This window comes from Oscarella lobularis, chromosome 4 (assembly GCF_947507565.1).
Source record: "Oscarella lobularis chromosome 4, ooOscLobu1.1, whole genome shotgun sequence".
In the NCBI taxonomy this organism is placed as follows: Eukaryota; Metazoa; Porifera; class Homoscleromorpha; order Homosclerophorida; family Oscarellidae; genus Oscarella; species Oscarella lobularis.
In genome coordinates, this window is record NC_089178.1 from 3,102,918 (window position 1) to 3,117,225 (window position 14,308).

The 14,308-nt window shown below is 47.1% G+C and overlaps 7 protein-coding genes across 7 annotated transcripts; 3 read left to right on the top strand and 4 right to left on the bottom strand.

The window, feature by feature from the left end:
* Positions 1 to 47: 47 nt before the first annotated feature.
* Positions 48 to 1,164, top strand: LOC136186660 (probable peptidyl-tRNA hydrolase). The gene is made up of 5 exons (XM_065974104.1): positions 48 to 280; positions 331 to 550; positions 612 to 711; positions 763 to 808; positions 865 to 1,164. The coding sequence occupies exons 1-5, from the start codon at positions 137 to 139 to the stop codon at positions 1,090 to 1,092; spliced, it is 738 nt and encodes a 245-aa protein (XP_065830176.1). The 5' UTR covers positions 48 to 136; the 3' UTR covers positions 1,093 to 1,164.
* On the bottom strand, positions 758 to 2,402 carry LOC136186659 (phosphatidylinositol N-acetylglucosaminyltransferase subunit C-like). Its single transcript, XM_065974103.1, has 8 exons — positions 2,268 to 2,402; positions 2,148 to 2,217; positions 1,942 to 2,087; positions 1,776 to 1,888; positions 1,664 to 1,719; positions 1,468 to 1,615; positions 1,251 to 1,417; positions 758 to 1,196 (listed from the first exon to the last, which is right to left on the bottom strand). Exons 1-8 carry the CDS (start codon positions 2,359 to 2,361, stop codon positions 1,154 to 1,156), a joined length of 837 nt encoding a protein of 278 aa, XP_065830175.1. The 5' UTR covers positions 2,362 to 2,402; the 3' UTR covers positions 758 to 1,153.
* Positions 2,403 to 2,422: 20 nt separating this feature from the next.
* Positions 2,423 to 5,511, top strand: LOC136186675 (cilia- and flagella-associated protein 157-like). The gene is made up of 6 exons (XM_065974124.1): positions 2,423 to 3,303; positions 3,370 to 3,513; positions 4,650 to 4,787; positions 4,855 to 5,024; positions 5,080 to 5,242; positions 5,297 to 5,511. Exons 1-6 carry the CDS (start codon positions 2,434 to 2,436, stop codon positions 5,408 to 5,410), a joined length of 1,599 nt encoding a protein of 532 aa, XP_065830196.1. The 5' UTR covers positions 2,423 to 2,433; the 3' UTR covers positions 5,411 to 5,511.
* LOC136186667 (titin homolog) lies at positions 5,429 to 10,576 on the top strand. The gene is made up of 17 exons (XM_065974112.1): positions 5,429 to 5,951; positions 6,115 to 6,581; positions 6,637 to 6,894; positions 6,949 to 7,318; positions 7,383 to 7,403; positions 7,450 to 8,060; positions 8,111 to 8,151; positions 8,201 to 8,267; positions 8,321 to 8,541; positions 8,591 to 8,717; positions 8,770 to 8,852; positions 8,905 to 9,133; positions 9,185 to 9,239; positions 9,292 to 9,948; positions 10,002 to 10,174; positions 10,223 to 10,403; positions 10,450 to 10,576. The coding sequence occupies exons 1-17, from the start codon at positions 5,429 to 5,431 to the stop codon at positions 10,461 to 10,463; spliced, it is 4,098 nt and encodes a 1,365-aa protein (XP_065830184.1). The 3' UTR covers positions 10,464 to 10,576.
* Positions 10,450 to 12,074, bottom strand: LOC136186679 (deoxyhypusine synthase-like). The gene is made up of 8 exons (XM_065974129.1): positions 11,883 to 12,074; positions 11,662 to 11,832; positions 11,387 to 11,605; positions 11,240 to 11,326; positions 11,086 to 11,191; positions 10,932 to 11,035; positions 10,753 to 10,878; positions 10,450 to 10,705 (listed from the first exon to the last, which is right to left on the bottom strand). The coding sequence occupies exons 1-8, from the start codon at positions 12,063 to 12,065 to the stop codon at positions 10,616 to 10,618; spliced, it is 1,086 nt and encodes a 361-aa protein (XP_065830201.1). The 5' UTR covers positions 12,066 to 12,074; the 3' UTR covers positions 10,450 to 10,615.
* Positions 12,073 to 13,189, bottom strand: LOC136186683 (uncharacterized). The gene has a single exon (XM_065974133.1). The coding sequence runs from the start codon at positions 13,166 to 13,168 to the stop codon at positions 12,134 to 12,136; it is 1,035 nt and encodes a 344-aa protein (XP_065830205.1). The 5' UTR covers positions 13,169 to 13,189; the 3' UTR covers positions 12,073 to 12,133.
* Positions 13,186 to 14,301, bottom strand: LOC136186680 (uncharacterized). The gene has a single exon (XM_065974130.1). The coding sequence runs from the start codon at positions 14,299 to 14,301 to the stop codon at positions 13,258 to 13,260; it is 1,044 nt and encodes a 347-aa protein (XP_065830202.1). The 3' UTR covers positions 13,186 to 13,257.
* Positions 14,302 to 14,308: the final 7 nt, after the last annotated feature.

Below are 14,308 nucleotides of genomic sequence, written 5' to 3' on the forward strand. Positions count from 1 at the left end.
TGCCGGATTGAAGCGGCGTTTTAGACGTATCAATATTGCAATGACCACAAAAAACAATCGATTTGGAGACACATTCGTAGGCGTGACAGGCGTGACGGCACGAAATGCGCGCGCTACCCGAGTTTGCCGTTCGGTTATGCAACGCCGAAAAATCGCAGCAACGCGTCTCGCCTATCACACGCGAGCGAACTTCTACGCGCTCGTCAACTACTTACGACGCATGACAAATAGGAGCCGATCAATGGACGAAATAGCGACGAACGCGTCAAAAACGTGCCTGGCAAGTCGATAAAAAACGCTAAAAACGACAGAATTTTATTTTTGCGACAGCTCATCGGTCTGGGCAACTTCGGCATGGAGAAATCGCGCCACAGCGTCGGTCGAACGGTGATCGATAGCTTCGCCAGTCAACTCGGCGTCGTTTGGCAAAAGGAACGTCGTCTATTTGGCTACACGGCGCGAATTTCGTCCAAAGACGCGCCCCAGCAGCTCATACTACTCAAACCTACGCTCTATATGAACGAGAACGGTCGTTCCGTGGCGAAAGGAGGTACGGTACTCTAGAGGAGAATTTCTTTTAATTTTTAATTGAATTATGCGTGTCACGTAAGCTGCCTTTTATGGAGTCGAGGCGTCGGACGTATTTCTCATTCACGACGATATCGATCTTCCTTTGGGAAAGTGTGCTGTGAAAAACGGAGGAAGTGCAAGGTCAATAAAAATATTTTTGAAGATTTATTAATTAAAATTTGTCATTTAAAGAGGTCACAATGGTGTCAAGTCAGCTGTGATCTGCATGCAGTCCGATGTGGGTTATTGATAACATTGATTCTTCCTTTGCGAAATCATCTTTTTTTTCTATAGAGGATGCCTAGACTAAGATTTGGCATAGGGCGACCGCATTCTCGGTCTCTCGTACGCGACTACGTTCTAGAGGATTTTGACGAGGAAGAAATGCCTTTGGTCGAGGCAACGGTGAAGTCGTGCGTCGAACTGCTTATGATTAGATTTGCCGCATTCATTCCAAGAAGAAAAAACGACGACGTCATCTTATTGGACGGACCAAAAGCATCTGATAAACCAGATTCGTGAATCGATTCAATAATACTACATAGCAGTTATTTATCGTTGAAACTAAATTGATAAATGATTCTCAGTCTTGAATTGTTGCTTCATCCCACGGGCCATAAATGTTACTAGACAGAAAAAAGAAGAAACGTCAGTAAGACACGCATTTCCACGTTTTCTACTTTTTCAATGATTGCCACTTGTAAAACCAAATGGGGCAGACAAAGCCAACAGCTAGGTAGAGAAACATTAGGAGAACTGTGAGTGATAGAGAGAGCCACCAAATGGCAAAAAGGCAAACAATAGCCAATAGATAAGTAATGAGATAATCCAGCCAAGGCCACGTCACCTTTGTGGAAGGAAATCCATCAGAGTATTGGAATTTTATATGCAACTTACTTTTAGTCTATGTCTTACGACTGGACCATGCGCAAATAAGTGAACAGCAAAGAGAACGGTTACAAAGACGTGCCATGATGAAGGTAGACGCGATGCTAGACAAACGGAAGCGAAGATAGCTGCATTTAGAGAAACAGCGTTTGATACTCTAAACAGTCAGGTAATAGTACAAGGAGATTCAATTAAATCTTCTTACACAGAACTATCAACTCCGTAGTTGTGAAATAGCAAGTGAATGAGAAGCATAACGGTCTGTTGAGAGGGAGAGAGTGTCTTAGCTTGATTGCTGTTCTTTCTGCAAGACTTACTGTCATAGCATACGTTGTGTCTGTGCTGATAGTCTCAGTGAGGGTTCTTAGTACGGGTGAAAGAGTGTATAGTGCGGCAACAAAGAGAAAGGCCGTCTGCACGTCAGCTATCACTAGAAAATCAAGTCTTTATCATGGGGACGGGCGTTCTGATGGTAAAAATGACATCTATTGATTTTCAATAGTGATGAGTCGAGTGCGATTAGGATTGCATAGCTGAGTGTAGACATGACGGCTGTTAGGAGAAAAAGATGCGTTGGATCCAACTGCTTCGAATCCGTGTACGCAAATGCCGAGGCAAATAGTACTACGCTAGAAATTATTTAATTAATTTATTTTAAATTTAGCAACGGTACTACTGTATCTTCGCACCAACTGATTTGTTGAGAGACCACGCCAGAATGAAACATTAAAATATTTAGCGGATAGGTTTTTGTGTTCACTAATTAGAATTTTTTTCAAGAGCGCGGAGATGGGGGGAATTTTTCTGACCGTTTTTTCTCATTTCTTGCAAAAAGCTGTCGTCCACGTAATTGTCCGCAACGCCTTGGCTTTCGTAAAGGATCTTTCGCCATCGCGGAGGCATTCTTCTTTGCCTAGCGTACTTTGTGAATAGACGGGATAGCAAACAGTCGGGAACTCGTATCTCCTGACAACGATGCCTCCCAAGAAAAAGAAAGGCAAAGGAAAGGGAAAAAAGAAGGCCAGCGCCAAAGCAAGCGCTCGAAAGAGCGCAACGCGAAAGGAAAAACCGAGCGGCGAAGAGACACTGTCCGAACTCGGACGCGAATTCTATCTCATCCAAATACGCGATCTAGAAACGCGCGTGACGCGCTACCAGCGCAAATGCGACGAACTCGAACTCAAAAACGAGACGCTCCAAACAGACGCCGATCGTCTGGAAGGCGAAAAACGCGACATGCATCGATTTTTCAGCCAGCAGCTCGAAGATCGCAACGACAGCGTATCGGATCTCCACGAAAAGTTCATGGCCCTTCAAGAGGAGCGCGTCGCCGAGCGCGATCAGTACGAAGTGAAAATACAGACGCTGCGCGCGTCGAATCAAGCGGAAAAGGATCAACTCAGCTCGGAAGTGACGATTTTACAGGGAAAATTGAATAGCGTCGAGGAGTTCGTGCATCAGAAGGACGAACTCGAAACGCGTCTTGCCGAGCTCGAGCGGGAGATCGAGTCGAAGGAGAAGCGGCATCAGGAAATTTTGAATGATTTGGAGCGAAAAGCGGTTCAGGATAAGAATCGTTTGAAGAAGGAAATGGAAGCGAGGTTGAATGACGTTGCCGCCGAATTTCGACGCGTTTCCAATCAGCAGATGGCCGACACGACGAAGCGGACGATTATCGAGAACGTCGCCGTGTCGTCTCAGCTGTCGAAGATGTCGGATAAAATGGACGAGTTGATACGGGAGAATGACGAGCTGAAGAAGAAGGTGAAAGTGCAGGCGAGGGAAATGCAATTGTTGGATTACAATCAGAAGGAATTTGCAAAGAAGCACGTCAATAGTCAAAAGGTATAAAGAGAACTGCATGCGTGAGAGCGTTTGTTTCTCTCCACGAGCCAATTTTTTCTTTTAAAGATCGTTCAGATGATTACGAGCAAGTTCAAAGATCAAGATCAACTTCTGAATGAGTACATAGAACGCGATAGAAATCGATTAGAATTGGAGGGATCCTTAGCAACTGCAATGGAAGCAGCAGAAATGTCAGAAATGGAAAGAGAAGTAAGAACGAAACCCACCACCAAACCAGGGTTCTGCCCACGTGGGTCGGCATGGGTCGGCCCCGACCCTCACTCGCCTATCGCCGACCCATACACTACTAAAACGTTATGCCGTTTGCCTTCTCCCTATGCCTTTTGCCTTCTCCTACAGTATGCCTTTTGCCTTCTCCCCATGCCTTTTGCCTTCTCCTATTCCCTTTGCCTTCTCCTATGCCTTTTGCCTTCTCCCTATGCCTTTTGCCTTCTCCCTATGCCTTTTCCCTATGCCTTTGCCTTCTCCCTATGCCTTTTGCCTTCTCCCTATGCCTTTTGCCTTCTCCTATGCCCTTTGCCTTCTCCTATGCCCTTTGCCTTCTCCCTATGCCTTTGCCTTCTCCCTATGCCTTTTGCCTTCTCCTATGCCTTTTGCCTTCTCCCTATGCCTTTTGCCTTCTCCCTATGCCTTTTGCCTTCTCCTATGCCTTTTGCCTTCTCCTATGCCCTTTGCCTTCTCCCTATGCCTTTGCCTTCTCCCTATGCCTTTTGCCTTCTCCTATGCCCTTTGCCTTCTCCCTATGCCTTTTGCCTTCTCCCTATGCCTTTTGCCTTCTCCTATTCCCTTTGCCTTCTCCCTATGCCTTTTGCCTTCTCCCTATGCCTTTTGCCTTGTCCCTATGCCTTTTGCCTTCTCCTATGCCTTTTGCCTTCTTCCTATTCTTTTTGCCTTTTCCCCATGCCTTTTGCCTTCTCCTATTCCCTTTGCCTTCTCCTATTCCCTTTGCCTTCTCCTATGCCTTTTGCCTTCTCCCTATGCCTTTTGCCTTCTCCCTATGCCTTTTCCCTATGCCTTTGCCTTCTCCCTATGCCTTTTGCCTTCTCCCTATTCTTTTTGCCTTCTCCTATGCCTTTTGCCTTCTCCCTATGCCTTTGCCTTCTCCCTATGCCTTTGCCTTCTTCCCGTTCAAGCGTTCAAGACAATTTTTAAAATGGTTTTAAATATGGTCCAAGACAGTTTTGAAAATGGTCCAAGACAATTTTGCCTTAGACGATTCATAAAAGTGTCTTGGACAATTTTCCAGACCTTCTTCCCACACTGAAAAAATTCTCGGCAGGACCCTGCAAACGCCATTCTCCCTCTCTCTCTCTCTCTCTCTTTAGAAACTTCACCATCAATTGGACGAGAAAGAAGAAGAAATAAAACAGTCTCAAACAAAACTAGCAGCCGTCTCCGAACAGAATAGCAAACTCTCCGCTATCCTCTCCGAATGCGCGTCAGCAATCCAAGGCGTTCTCAAGGTTTATCTACACCTACATATATATATAATAAATCCCCCCTTTGCAAATATTTTCTCTTCGCGTCCAGGTTCCTTCCGAAAGTACGGGCGACACGCCCTCGCCTCCTCGCGACCCACTTGCACGCGAGAGCTTCCTCTCCTCGTTATTTTCATTGCTCAACAGCGCCGCATCCGTTCGTCTCGCACCCGGCCCCGCCGCCGCTTTCAATCCCAAAGCGGGACGACGATCGCCTCTAAGGCAAAAACAATAAATTAGCAATGTTAAGATTGATAGTGAATTTTTTTAAATTAAGGCCTCTGTCTGGTGGCGGTTCGTTTGAAGGCTATCATTATTTGCCGGGCGATTTGGGACTTGTCCCGCGACCGACCGTCGCATCGATGCAGTCGCCATCGACTCTGGGACAATTGCGTCGTGTAAAAACTCGAAGCATTGGAACGCAATGCGGTCCAAACAGAGTAAGCAACGCCTTTATTTATAATTAATCAAAATATTATTTTTTCTTGCTGCAGTCGCGCACAATTCCCGAACAGACAGCGAGTTCTAAAGGAGAATTAATCGGGGGGCTCGTGCCGCCGGGAGCGGCAGTGCCAGCTTCTCTAGTAGCAGCTACCAATAGAAGATAGAGGGCGTGTCGTTATTGAATGTACGTTTTTTTATTAATCGGTTGCCCGGAACGCACGCGATCTATCACCTATGCAAATATGGCGACGGAGATTAGTTTGGACCAATTGTACAACGATTTTAGCGATTCCGTCGATTTTCTTACGATTCTATCCCTATTCGGTCGCATCTGCGACAGCGTCGACGTCGATCGTCGCGCAAAACCGCGCGATTTCTACGCACAATTGAAAACGTCGCTTTCGACGTGGAAATCGCGTTCGCTTTGGGAGCTACTCGATCGCAAGGCGTCGTTGAGCGTCTACGATGACGGCCGAGCGTGCACGGGCGGAAACGTGCTGATTGTGGGCGCTGGACCGTGCGGATTGCGCTTCGCCGTCGAAGCGGCACTCCTCGGCGCCGATCGGGTCGTCGTCGTCGAAAAACGGACGAGTTTTTCGCGCAACAACGTCCTGCACTTGTGGCCGTTTACTATGGAGGATTTGCGAAGCTTGGGCGCGAAGAAATTCTTCGGCAAATTCGGCGCGGGTGGTCTCGATCACATAAGTGAGTTAAGGAGAGGGGTGGTTACTGTGAGTGACGAGTGACGAGTGTCAGTAATTTTGCCGGTAACGGAGTCGACCCCATACTGATACATGTAACTGTAGAGGAAATTTATAAGGCAAAATTTCGTCCCGCCTTCCTCGTAACAATTACATGCGTCTTTTAGGCATTCGCATTCTCCAAGCCGTTCTTCTCAAAATCTGTCTCGTTCTCGGCGTTCACGTGCACTCCGGCGCCGAATTCCACGACATCATCGAGCCAAGCGGCGGAACCACCGGTTGGACGGCAGACGTCCGACCGCCGTCCGTCGTCAACGGCGCGGAATTTGACGTTGTCGTCGGTGCCGACGGACGACGAAGTAGTCTATTGAAACGCGGCTTTCGACAGAAGGAGTTTCGCGCTAAATTGGCCATCGCAATCACGGCGAATTTCGTGAATGGAAACACGACCGCCGAAGCGGCCGTTCCCGAGTTGCCCGGCGTTTCTTACGTGTACAAACGCGACTTCTTCGACACCTTGTCGGCGAAGCACGGCATCGAATTGGAGAACATCGTCTATTACAAAGACGAGACGCACTATTTCGTGATGACGGCGAAAAAGACGAGTCTCGTTGCGAAAAAAGTTCTCAAACAGGTTGGAAATATTAAAAGTACATAATACGTTTTGATTTGAGATTCTCTTCTTTGAGGATTCCTCTGATGCTGCCAAATTGCTGTCGAGTTCGAATATCAACGTCGAGCACTTGTGCACTTTCGCTCTCCAAGCGGCCAAGTTCGCAACCGAAGACCAACTACCGGCATACGAATTCGAACGCACCCTCGACGGAAAATCTGACGTTGCCTTATTCGACTTCACGTCGATGTATGCCGCTGATTCGGCGGCGAAGATAATCGAACGAAACGGGAAAAGAATCATGGTAGCACTAGTCGGCGATAGTCTACTCGAAGTAACAAAGAAAACGATTACGTACATATAGAAAATCTTAAACTTATTATTTTAGCCTTTTTGGCCTATGGGCACTGGCTGTGCTCGCGGATTTCTCAGCTGCATGGACACGGCGTGGATGATGAAGAGATTTTTCGCGTCCGACTTCGAACCGATGAAATTGCTCGAGCAACGCGAAGTTCTGCTGAATTTGCTTCCGCAGACGACGACGACTCGACTGCACGCGAATCACGCCGCCTACACTATTGACCCGGAAACGCGTTACCTCAGCGCAATGGATAGCGCGCGAGCAGCGCCGTCCTGCGCTCATCTGTATGACTGTGGCGGCGGCGGCGGCGGCGGATCAAGTCAGAACGGCCCGTCGCCGGCGGCGAAAACGACGACAGAACCTGCGAAAAAGAGAGTCAAAACGATGGAGATGAAAAGTGCGTGGCAAAATATTTTCGTATACGAATTTTTATCTATCCTTTTCTTTTTTTCTTCTTCTAGTGCCTTCCAAGCCGCTAAAAAGTGCGTGTATTACTCGTTTAAATATTGTAATAATCGGTTTTTTTAGTTTCGTCGGCTCCCAAAGGGACGCGCGGGTTTCAGCTGCGCCGGAAAACCAGGATTGGCGGCGGCGGCGGCGGCGGCGGCGGAAGCGGCGGCGGAAGCGGCAGTAGCGGCTTGCCGTCGCCTGCCATGAGTCCGCCTCCTGTGTTGACACCATCATCGCCTTTGTCTTCTGGACAGATTGGCTTAAGAAAGATAGCAACGTCGCCGCTGGTCAGTAAAAAGAAACGGAGTTTAATACCCGTTGTGACGAAGAAGACAGAAAAAGAGAAAAAGGATATTGAAAAGGAGGCAGAAAAAAAGAAAGACGACGTGGCTCCTTTATTGGCACCTTCTGCTGGGAAAAGAGATAAGGAGCAAAGTGGCACAAAGAAAGCTATTGGAATTGGAAGAAAAGGGATTGAACCTCAACCTGTTGGAAATCATCACGACGAGGCAAAGTCTAACGAGAAAGCGAATACGATTCCTTCAAAAGAAAACGACAAGTCAAATGAGAAGGAATTGAGAAGGGAACGCCCGCAGAAGAGAGCACAGGCATCAGCGAGGGAACGATCGCTAAAAGAAGCCATTCGCAAGGAAGAGAATCCAGCCTTAAGTCAAAGCAGGGTCCTAAAGGTGAATTAAAGCCACCGCGAGTTATAGAGTTGAAAAACGAACGCTTTTAGAAACTTCCTGTCGGTGAGCGTAAAGCGACGTCCATCAAGAGGCAAGTTTCGTTCTAGACGCGTCGGTTTTATATAGCGATTATTTCATAGACAACACAGCAGTAAAGATGTGCTGCGAGGCGAAGGACCTCACTCGCTGCCTCTATCAAAACAAAAAGTGCGCGGAGTTTCTGTGTGCTACTCTTGGTTATGTAAGCTTTTCTATTCCAGCTTGTGAGATCTACGAAAAGGAGCACTTCGGTCCAGGGCAGCGGCAACAGCAGAAAGAGTGTAAAAGCCCTTGCTAGGGGTACTAGAAGCGGGTCTCCTTTGAAGAGCACTTCTTCGAGTGCAACCGTAAAGAAAATGGCATCAGCACTGAGCAAGCTTTGCGTCAAATTGCCGGCAGACAGAGCCGAATTGGCTTTGGAAGTGCTTGCCAGCATTATAGCGTAAGCATAAAATGTTTTGTGGGTCATTCTAAATTGTTGTTGTTTTCAGTGTTATTGAGAACTTTCCTCATGAGGAAGACTATCAAAGGCTTGATATAAACAGCCCAAAATTCAAGACTTCGGTGTGGGACAGTTGCGAAGCTCAGGATTTTCTTCTAGCAAGTGGCTGGATGCCGGTACGCTTGAGAACGTATTACAGTTTGTTCCTATGTGAATTACTACGTTTAGTTTGGTGACTTTATTGTGTTTCCTGTTGATCTTTCCGACGCTCATTTGACGGAGGCGTTTGAATGCCTGCAAGAGCGTAAAAGGTATTCTTAGATATTTCCTAAGCACAAATCTTTTTTGTAAATGTCTTATTAGAGAATTTCAGCGGAAATTGTGGAGAGGCGCTGTAACCGGAGGCTTTGGGCTTTTTTCCGCAAAACAATCAGCGGCTCTTGTGAACGCAATCAAGACGAAAATGACGGCGAAACGGCTTTCGTATACTGCCGCTCTCGTCGAAGTGGCGGCAAATCGGCTCTTGAAGCAAGAAGACGAACTCGAAAAATTCAATTTGAGAGTAGAAAAACGAGGCGAAACGAAAGAGCCGGTGAGCCACAGGTACAATAAAAAGAAAGGTGAAGAACTTGACGTTCCTTAGCTCATCTCTACGGAAGCGGTCGTCGAAATCGAGCGCCGATGGAACACGCCGGAAAGTGAGGAGAAACTTTTCACTAATGCTTTTAAAAAGATAGAAATTTTTTTCAGAGTCGCCGGTTCCACTTCGTCATCACTCGACGTCGAAGGAGAAGAGAGTGAGAAGACACAGCTATCACGAGAGCGTCGGCGGTCGACGCGCGACGTTCTCGGCCGTTTTGGGCGCAGATAAGAAACCCGGCGCTACGGAGGCGACGAGACGAAAGCGAGAGGAAGAGAAAGCGAGAAATTTCCTGAAGCAGGAGAAAGAGAAGCGGAGGTTGAGATCGCTGGCTACGACGGACGGAGGAGAGAACGGAATTCCGGACGAAGTGGACGGCGGCGGCGGCGTTTTTGCTCGTACGGACGAAGCAGAGAAGACCGGGAACGTCGATCTCGTGAGTTCGTCGTCTTTGACGCGATCAACGCGTGCTTTTGTCGTGCCGTCGAGTATGGGAAGTGCTAAGGCGGAGTTGGAGCGTCTTGCCGCTGAGTTGGAGGAGGAGCAGGCGAAGTATCGTCGCTGGAAAGCGGCGAGAGCGAATCCAGTTAAACGAGAGAGAGAAGGCGACACCATCATCGAGATGAATGCTCGTCATGACGACGACAAGAATGATGTCAAGATTGCTCAAATGAAGGAGAATGACGTGAAAGATACGAGGGCATTTGAGAAGGTCGCTGCCGATGTTAGGGAAATGTGGCATCAGAAGGAGAGAGGCGAAAAACCGGGTAGGTTCGGAAAAAGAGAGAAAAAGTTGACGAATTGTCTTCGGGGTTTATAGAATCAAGTAGCTTTGATACGAAAGAGGAGACCTCGCAGGCTATAGAAAAGAGCTCAGAAAAGGATGCTTTTATAGAAAAAAGCTGTGAGGAGAAGGAAGAGAAGCAAGAGTCTTTCAGTCTGAGGAGTCACTCCGCGACGGAAGCTACGGGCTTTAAACGGCCTCTGAAGCATGTATGAGAAAAGATAGACTTGAAAAACGAGGAAAATCGTTTGTTTTAGGCCTTTAAAGTTCAGCAGGTTTCTGCGGTGGTTGAGCAGACGTCGGAAAAGGAAGCTGGAGCCGTGGTTGAGCCATGTCAAGCAGCAGAGGAAATTGCAAAGCCGACGAGCCGCGAGGAGGAAGATCTAACGATACAAGGCTCAATTGGGGCGAAAGAGAAACTAAAGTCAAAGATAAAAGGTAGGAACTTGAGAGCGCAGAAACACATTGACATTTCTTCCTCCAGATCTCAACATTTAAAGGTTTTTTTTTTTAAAGAGCATTTAGAGGTCAAGTAAGTGCAGACTTTGGAGAAAGTGATAGAATGTTTATTTTAAGGTTTCTTCCAACGAAATCTATTCTATCTGAAAGCGCGTCGTCTTTCCGCTCCTTCCTACGCACTTCCAGATTCATCATTTTAGCGTCGTTTTCTTTTCGTGATGTTCACGAGCGAACGTCTCGGCGACGAGCAGAGGAAAGATGACGGACGCTTCGCCATAAACCTGAACACCACCATACCAACCTTCTCTACTGTATATATGCATATTACCTTGGTTGGTTTAGCTGTCACTTTGATTTTGCCCCAGGAAACGGCTTCGTCGGGACGAGCACCAGAGTCACTGCCGTCAAACTCCTGAGCTGTGTTCACGTACACGGAATAGTCAGCGCCGTTTCTCTGGTAAGAAGCGTGAGCTACGGCCAATCATACATGTAAGTGAAAAGCCTTACCATGAGATTAGCATTGCATATGTGATGTTTTATTACGCCTCCACCCAGTATGATCATGCCTGTGCTGACTGACTGTACTGACATGGTGTTCAGGCGTCTAAGGTCTGAAATATAGAGAGGTATAGATAGTTTCTAGCCGGTGTGGTCCATTTACCTTCGACTAAATCTACTCGTAAGCCCGGTTTCTTGAAACTGTGAAAGTAGATGCAGTCACCTAGGGCTCCGTCTGTCAAGGCTGGACAAAAAACGGGGATATTGTTCTAAAACAAAATGATTTTTTGGTTGAAAACGCCAATGGAGTTATTTGCCTTGTGAGTCCAATAGTACACCGATTCTGGGTTGTTGATCTCTTTTCCAAGTCGATCAATGATTTTCGAAGGCGTCCAATTGATTTTCTTGATAGAGAAAAACGAGGGATTCATTTATCAACTGCTTGGCTCTCGTAGCACTACTACGTTTTCATCCTGCTCTTTGAGTATTTGATCCAGTATAGGTGTGACCCATTCCTCAAATTTGCAGTAGTTGTCATTTGGTACGAGAAGATTGCCAGTCCGGTTTATGCCCTTGGCTCGAAGCTCGGCTCCTTTTAGGCTAAACTCTCCCAAATAGGTTTTAGCCATGCACTTGATAAAATCCTCTTCGATGCCACCAGCAGTGGTAACAATGCAATCTACCTAAAAATTGACAATTTTTTAATTTTTGCGATCCTCCTCGTATGCTACTGTTGCACCATGTTATGTTCGGCTAGAAAACGAATAACTTCTCTTGTTCCACAAGATATCAAATTGGACGTATAGCCGAGAAAGATTGTGCAACTGTCGAGAGGTCTTTCCTCCTTATCTCGTATCTGGGCTAACGTTTCTCTCTTCTCGTCACTCAGCGGCACCTTTTTCGCTTCGATCTGCGAGAATTTCCATATATGGAAGGCGTGAGCGCACGCGCTCGACTTGCCATGCGCTTGATTTCAACAATCGCGGCACCGACATTGCTCGCTTGGAAACCCGTCCGGGAAAACGACTCGAGCAGAGCGTGGAAGTCGACTCCGTCGTTGAAATCGTAACCGCGGATCACCGTGGCATCAGCAGCAAGATCGACGGTCGTCGGAACGAGTACGGCTTGGCGAGCGGCGTCCATGTGCTAAGATCTTAGCGCACGCTTTAGAAAGTAAGACAGAGAAGCACACGAACTCACGAATACCCAAATTACGCTTCTGCCCATTTAATGTCTCCTTTGTTCGTTTTCGTATCGAATGTGGCCACTGTTCCTGAGGCGAAGTGACGAGTGTAGACGTCACCTTCTTTCGTGGCCGGACCTGTCGGCTTTCCTAGTGGTTTATCATATTCCGGGTGCCAGGTTAACCAGTCCGTATGAATTTCGTTTGCTGTCCAGCCAGCTGAGCAAGCATAGTAGGAATAGTCTCCGGCGCCAATCAAAAAAGCAGCTAGAGTATCGGTAATATTTTTGCACGAATCAAAATAACCAGCATGCACTTCGACCAATTTCTTTTGAGACACCGCTTCCTGTAACCTCTGAATCGATTCCTCATTTGAACGAAATGCCTCGATCATCGTCGCAGTGACGCCGGATAGGAGATAATTGTTGGCAATCAGAACGTTGTCTCCCAAGCTTTTCTGTACATCTTGGAGAACCTGGTCATGTCCATTTGCGTAGGCAGTCGCTTTCTCGGGAGTAAGCTTGTTGTGTGCAAAGGCCTCCTCTCCGGCCCTGTCAGCAAAACAGCCATCAACGTATCCACTTTTCGTAGCGTTGATGCAGTCGTTAGCCCAGAGATTGCGTGCAGCTTCTTGCGAGAAGTCGAACACGTTCAATAGCTCAGGACTTTTTCCTGGGTGAATACGAACGATATCTCCAGAAGCGTTTCTCAAAAACAATTCTGGACGCTTTAACAATTCTTCGTGAAGACGATAGTTTGTGAAATCGAGCACGCTGTTCAAGTAGAAGATTGTTATAACTGAACTGTTAGTTGCCTTGATCTGCTTCGCTGCCTCTACTATTTTGTCTTCGCTACAACATGGCGATAAACTCGCTCCCTGCATCTTTTCGAATGTGACGAGAGGAAATCGAGCTAGAATGCGGACGGCTTCGTCGTTGAAAGGGCCGCTCACATTGGCCATGTGATTGAACACTGGAACGGTGTCCCAACTAAATTTTGGCATTCTGGCAGCTACAGCTGCAAAAGTGACACAAAGAGCGAAAGGATAGAGCCAACTTCTCATTGTAAACTGTACTCAAACTTAGTCACGAGACAATCAGCCTCATCCTACACATTTGCAAACATTGAGCTAAGCAATTTATCATTTATCCGTCATTTTGCCCATTTAATGTTTCCTTTGTTTGTTTTTGCATTGAACATGGCGACTGTTCCCGAAGCAAATTGGCGAGTATACACGTCGCCTGATTTTGTGGCTGGACCTGTCGGTTTTCCTAACGGCTTGTCATATTCTGGACGCCACGTTAGCCAGTTCTTGTGAGTTTCATCAACAAACCAGACTTGAGAGCAAGCGTAGTAAGAATACTCTCCAGCACCGATCAGAAAAGCAGCTAGAGTATCAGTGATATTTCTGCACGAATCAGAATAACCTGCATGAACTTCGACGAGTTTGTTCTGAGCCACGGCTTCCTGTAGTCTGAGAATCGATTTTTCGTCCGACCGAAAGCCTTCGATCATCGTCGAGCCAACTCCGGGTACCAAGTCATTATTGGCCATCAAAACATTGTCTCCCAAGCTTTTCTGCAGGTCTTGAAGGACCTTGACGTGTCCACTCGCATATGCCTTTGCTGTTTCAGGTGAAAGGGTGTTTTTTTGAAACGTGTCTTCGCCGGCTCTATCTGCAAAGCAGCCGTCTATGTATTCAGACTTGGTAGCATTGATACAATCAGACGCCCAAAAATCGCGTCCGGCTTGCGTAGACAAGTCAAACACAAGCATACCTTCTTTAGGTTGTTTGAATGAATGATCACCAGGAATGCGTACTGGCTCGCCGGAAGCGTTTCGTAGCCAAAATTCGGGATGTTTGAGGAGTTTTTCGTGGAGACGATACCCATTCCAGTCGAGCATACTGTTGTAGTAGAAGATGATGTAAACCGAGTCGTTGACAGCTTTGATTTGTTTTGCCACTGCAAGTATCTTGTCCTCTGTGCAACAGTCAGAAACATCTTCTCCTTGACCTTGGTCTATAGCAATGATAGGAAAGCGCGCTATTATTTGGACTGCTGCGTCGTTGAAAGGGCCGCTTTTGTTGCACAAAAAGTTGTACACGGGAACTGTGTCCCAGCTAAACGGAGGCATTTTGGCAGCTACAGCTGCAAAAGTGACAACGAGAGCGAGAGAATAGAGCCAACTTCTCATCCTAATT